Here is a 6,129-nt window from a genome sequence, read left to right on the forward strand (position 1 = left end):
GCAGAAAAGAGCCGGGGGGGGGGGGGGAGAACCCAAAGTAACTCAGCCTTTTTAAATGAAATATTAGATGTATTACTGTTGGACTCTCATCTGCTATATGTTGTTGGGCTTCATGGAGCTATGATCACTTATACCCGCTGAGGATTTGGCCCAACTAAAATCTTAAATTAAAGATGGGTGAACTTCTCCACTATTGTAGCAAGAGCACTTGATGGGATTTAATACCATCTTTCAACTTCTGAGTTGCCATTAATTTAACATAGCATTGCACATAGCAATTAAAGTCAGACCTATCTTTTGTCTGAGATAAGAAAGGCCATTTAAGATGATATTTGTTCTCCAATTCAATTATCTGAGCAAATTGCTCTGGGCAATTATAACTACAATGATGTAAGGAACAATATTTTAAAAGATGTTTTGGAGTCATCTTAATGGTACACCCTGGAATAAATCCAAATTGAGCTATTTAAATAATTTCAGTGATCTTTTTTTTTTTCTAGACTTTCCTGTGCTAGATTGCTTGAGTGGGAAGGCTTTGTAATGAAAGTTTTAATTGGGTGACATGGGAAGGGTCTCTAACTTTGCACATTAGTACAGTTTCATTTTGGCTGTGTTTTGAATTACATTCTGTATGCACATCTAGAGAACACAATTCAAATAAACCTGAATGATTAAATTAAATATGCATTTCTTAAGTCTCAGGGAGAGCGTTTCAAGCAAGAATTTTTAGATCAGATTTTAATAGATGAACTAGTCTTTATAGACCACAGAGTAATGGGTCTATCAATTCACAAAATATAAAAAATTAAGGTAGATGTAATTAAGTAAACAAAATTTTTTATTCCATCCAGTGCATCATAATGAAACGATGTTGTCCCACATGCTCAATCTGTATATTTTATGCTACCAATTTACTGACCAATTTGTCTCAGTCTATTGAATTCTTAGAAATGGTTCTTTGTAGACCTGGAAATTTCAATGTTACGTATATTTTAAACGTGGAAAGGACTTTTAAATCGGACTGTCCAAGCATATGAATTTCGCTCAAATTAAAGGCTTTGTGGGTATGGTGGGGTATGCATTTGAGCTCCCTACGCATGCCCCCTTGAGCTAGTCAGTGCCCATCTCCACCCCTATCCATAACAGCTCGGAGCCTGTGCAGCCTGCGTCGCCTCTCTGCCATCGTCAACAGCACACAGCCCCAGCCCTGCCCCGTGCCCTCTCCGGACCCACCCCTACCAGAGCAGATCAGTGGGAACCCAGGCACAGCTCCACCCTGGCCTGCCCTGCACCTGCTCTGCACCACCCACTCAGGGTGCCTTCTGCCATCCTTGGGTATGCAGCAAGGCTGGGGCGAAAGGGGAGGTGCTTTCTCCTGCCTGTGCTAAGCAACGGCTTCTGTCCCGCACTGCTGCTGCTGAGCCTAGAGCAGGGGTGGGGCGCGTGGGGTTTAGGCTGTGCAGCGCAGGTCCCCACCAGTCCTGCAGAGCTGGGGCCGGTACTGGTGGCAGCTGCAAGGAGCTGCCACCACTTGGGCTGCCTAGAAAGGCAGTCCAGCCATGGAGCTGCCTGAACCCCACTGCGTGCCCAAGCAGTGGCAGGACGTGGCACGGATGGACTGTGCCTGGGCCAGGCAGGACCAAGGGTCCTGCCGCGGACCGCATTTTGCCCACCCCTGATTTTTGGGGGATGATTACTTGGATCAGCTCATCTCATATTTTGTTGTGTATATATTGTATTGTTCACTTTACTTTTAATGCTCTTTGTAATTATTCATTGAGAATGTTCTTCCCTACTCTCCTCGTCCCCTATCCTGCTCCCCAGTTTGGTGTCTGGCAAGTCTGCCCTAGTCTCCCTATCCTAGTTATACCTTTGTTAGACCCACTTTTCCCAGCGAATGAGTCTGTGGGTTTGCTGCTTACAATATTGATACTATCACTGCATGTTGTTTTCAGGAAAAGTGTTGCTTTCTCTGTATGTCTATTACATACTTTGAATGAAAACGTGCTGAAGCTAACAGAAGTTGCAATGGGCTTCAGATCAAACTTGCATTCCTATAGAACAGAATAATAAAATAGTTTTTATAAAATATCAAATTGTTCTCATCCCAAAAGAACATAGTTGAAATTTTGGCTCCATTATAGTTGATGCCAGTCCCATTAATTACAATAAGACAAGAAATTTGCTTATTAAACCTATTTTAATAAAAAAAAAAATCCATTGTGGAAGTAGAGAACCTTCTAACTACATGCCACATGTTAGAGTTTATATAGTGTTAATAAGGTGATACTGATATATCATATTTTAAGGGTTTAAAAAAGGAATTTACCATTATTACTTTATTCAGTTAATATATTTTATACTATATAAGCACAGTGTATCTGCTTTTGTTTTATTTGTTTTTTCTTTTTTATTATTATTAGCCTCTCCATGGGTAGTTAAAAGTCGATCTCAAAACAACAAGATAGACCTCTATGATGTTCGCAGAAGACCATGGTAAGTTTCCTGTAGAGAAGAGAAGCATATGAAATTGTTAGCTTTCTGTATGTTCTATGAAAACACAAGGGAAAAATGAAAATATGAATTAAACTGTGCACAAAATCCTGTTCTGAAAAGTAACTGTTGAGAATAAAAATCTTTATTTTAATATATTTTGATTTTCTTTATAAACTCAGTTTCACTTTCTGGGGAGGTAGCATTTGTACAGCACCGTACTGCTTTACAAGAAGGCATTGTCTTTATGAGAAATGGAATGAAATGAAAGCAAGACAATTAGTCACTTTCATTGAAGGCAACGACCAAGTCTGAACTAGGATGATCAGACTAAATTATTTTTGTCTTAAATTGCTTTCAACTGAACTATTGTAAATTATTTATATAGTCCTGAGTAGTCAATACAAGAATCAGCAAAATTTCCAGTGCAATAGAAATTCTCTAAAAATGCTCTTATTTAACACTGATACTCCATATTTTTCCCATTAGGTCATAGTGCATAATGCTTATGCATTTGTACTAGCTGAATAAATTATTCTCCTGAGGGAGAAAACAGCTTTGTCAGACTCATGGAATAATTCACCTGTCATCAGAATATCTTTAGCTCTCAAATTCTATTCACCTTTTTTAGTAATTGACATATGAAACTGGTGATTTTTTTTTTACCTCCTACCTCCAGGCCTTCCTTTTGCTGTTGAACCTTGCTTTATCCAGGTGAAGAAATAATAAGAGGAAAAAATGTCATGGTATAAGAGTTTCCTACCCAGATACAATAGGGAATAAAAGGATTTCTTTGGTTCAGCTAGACATAGTTTTAGAGGTTAGTTGTTCTTTAGATCAAGCGTTGTGCTGGCATTTTCAAATCCTTACCTTTTGTTCTCCTGTAATTTATTTATTTTAGGTACATCCAAGGAGCTGCATCTCCCAAAGACATGCTTATTTTAGTCGATGCGTAAGTATTAAAAGACTGGATATATGGAGGGATAAGAAGCATTTGGCACCTTTTGAACTAAGGCAGTGTTGAAGGAGAGCTGAATTTAGAAATGAAGAAAAAGCCTGTCTTGAAAGACACATGAATTGGTGGCAAAAAATGCGTTTTCAATTTTGTGTTTTCTAATCAATTTGATATTATTCTAATTTCAAAGTGTCAGTCGCTTAAGCAAACAGTTTAATATTTCATAGGTGAATATCTGTGTTTGTTGTAAAACAGCAAAGAAATGACTGAAAGGAACTTAATTTGTCATAATGAGCCAGAAAGGAGGAGGGCTTATGTAGTTTTGTAATGTATTCCGGCTCTTTATAATCTCTGTGCTACTAAAAAGCTTCCAGTCCACCCTTGTGAAAGTTGACAATATGTTCATTCTTAATCCATCAAAATAGATATTTCAATATAAAAATATAGTCTAGTTATTTTAGACCAGTTTTTGACTGTAGAGGCAAATTAAAAGACCAGAGGAGTTGACATTTAAGCAAAACAGGCATATTTTAGAATATATAGCTTTGTGTATTTTTCTTTATTGGTCAGTTATTCAAATTGAGCTGTTTACAGTGATATTAATGAATACAGGTGTAAAAATGGCATGACAGATTTACATTCCCCATTGTATAGTGTAAATCAATGCCTGTTTGGCATTTTACTACAATTTATTCCACACAGTATGAAGCCTAAAGGAAGGAATTCTTAAAAAAAATATATCTCTCTGTGCTCTTGTCAAGACATCCTTTGTTAAGCTAATGTCAAGGGGCTAAGAGACCCATTGAGCTTGATGCATCTCACAGATTGCTTTGTACTGGAAAAAAATAAAAATCTATTCATTGGTTCTTGCACTCAGTGGGAGAGATTGCATTGGATGCTTTTAAACTCAGCCAAATACTTCTATATCAGAGATGTGTTTAAACAGCATTTACAGTTCCCCCAATTTGAGCTTTGCCCTAAAGCAAACAAGATGCCCTTTTAGATCCCTGAAAATGTAAAGCACTAAACGAATGTAAGAGAGTAGAAGAATGTTTAAGGAACACATAACTTGAATGTGATTAACTCTTAAAGCAAAGATGAAATGAAAATGAGAAATCAGTTCAATCAGTAGAACTCTTGTGCTAAAAAGGTTCCTTCTGAGCCACAAAGTTACAGCATTGGTTTCTATGCTTGGAACATTTTCTTCTAGTAACAATTGCTGCTATTACAGAGTAGTAAGATCTGGATCTGAGTAGGCATTTCAAGAGTAATCTTCAATATAAAAGCACAAAATATGGAAACAGCTTTATATGATCAAGTTCCTTTGTATATTTTCAGTGTGTTTAATCAAATTAATTAAATCTGATATTTGTTTGTTTTGTGGTTGTCTGCTATACAGGAGTGGAAGTGTTAGCGGACTGACACTGAAACTGATCCGAACCTCCGTCATTGAGATGCTAGAAACTTTATCTGATGATGACTTTGTGAATGTAGTTTCAGTGAGTATCAATTCTTTCAATAACTGGCACTGGCAGGCTACCTACAACATACTTGGGGACTGGGCTGTATCTTAGACGTGGACGCACAGCGATACCAAACTGCCAAATCTGATATAAAGTATTTTATATTGTACAAACATAATTAAATAAATGAAAAACTCTGAAGTATTCATATACATGGATTTGAAATTAGGAGTTGGTTGCAATCATGGCACCATTAATTTACCTTGGTCTAAACAAAAGTTATTTACCCTGTAGTAATTTCTTGGTCTTTATTAAAAATTATTTGTTTCTTCTGTAAATGCTGATTCCACTGAGATCATTGGTAATTAGCAGCCTTTATAATGCAATATATTAGGGAGTCTCATTGGAGATAGAACACTAATACAAGAATAAGAGGATTGCTTCTTCACTGCCCTTCACATAGTGTAGTCATGTACACTTGCACATAATGGGCCAAACTACCTGTTGGTGTATAATGACATGAAGTTAATTAGTTATTGGTCCGGAAAAGGGGTGAATAGTGAGGTGTCAATATTTGCTTTAACTAAAATAATGTCATATTTAAGACTGGAGAAGGCTACACTGGGACTTAATCGTGCAAAGTGAATAGACAGCTGGTCAGAAGAAGAAATAAAGAGTTCATAAATACAAAATTAATACACTTTGGACTGAACGTAATTGGAATTATGTGTATATTACACTAACTAGATCCATTCAGGAAAAGGACTTGGGTTATTTTGGAAAGCTCAGTCAAGACCTCTGCCCATTGTGCAGCAGCATTCAGACAAGCAGAGTATATTAGGATGCATAAGGAATGGCATGGAGAATTAAAGGAAAAAATATTTAGAAAAAAGAGAAAATATTTATGCCATTTATACCCCTACATCAAATGGGCATTATGTATATTCATTAGGCACACTGCATGCCTTTCTCTTAAAAAAAATAACAAAACAAAAAAACCCACCTCCGCTTCCCCAAAACCCAGAAATATTTATTCTTACCTCTGACGTTTTCCTAATGCTATAGATTCAGGGAATATTGGACTTCAGAATAGGCAGGGTTTGTTTGAATTAGCACTGATTTTCTAGGGTTTAATATGGCAGGTTCAGAATGAAGTGAAGGGGAAATAGATCATTTTGTTTTTAAAAGGTAGTGTGTGTGTGTGTGTGGGGGGGGGGG

General features: G+C 37.1%; 1 protein-coding gene across 1 annotated transcript in view; it reads left to right on the top strand.

Moving 5' to 3' along the window:
* CACNA2D1 (calcium voltage-gated channel auxiliary subunit alpha2delta 1) overlaps positions 1 to 6,129 on the top strand; it is a 575,362-nt gene that overhangs the window by 434,024 nt on the left and 135,209 nt on the right. Inside the window, exons 8-10 of the mRNA XM_025203238.1 lie at positions 2,424 to 2,496; positions 3,395 to 3,445; positions 4,848 to 4,947. Coding sequence (XP_025059023.1) covers positions 2,424 to 2,496; positions 3,395 to 3,445; positions 4,848 to 4,947 — 224 coding nt within the window. The remainder of the gene's footprint in view (positions 1 to 2,423; positions 2,497 to 3,394; positions 3,446 to 4,847; positions 4,948 to 6,129) is intronic.

Source organism: Alligator sinensis, unplaced genomic scaffold, assembly GCF_000455745.1.
Source record: "Alligator sinensis unplaced genomic scaffold, ASM45574v1 scaffold567_1, whole genome shotgun sequence".
Lineage (NCBI taxonomy): Eukaryota > Metazoa > Chordata > Crocodylia > Alligatoridae > Alligator > Alligator sinensis.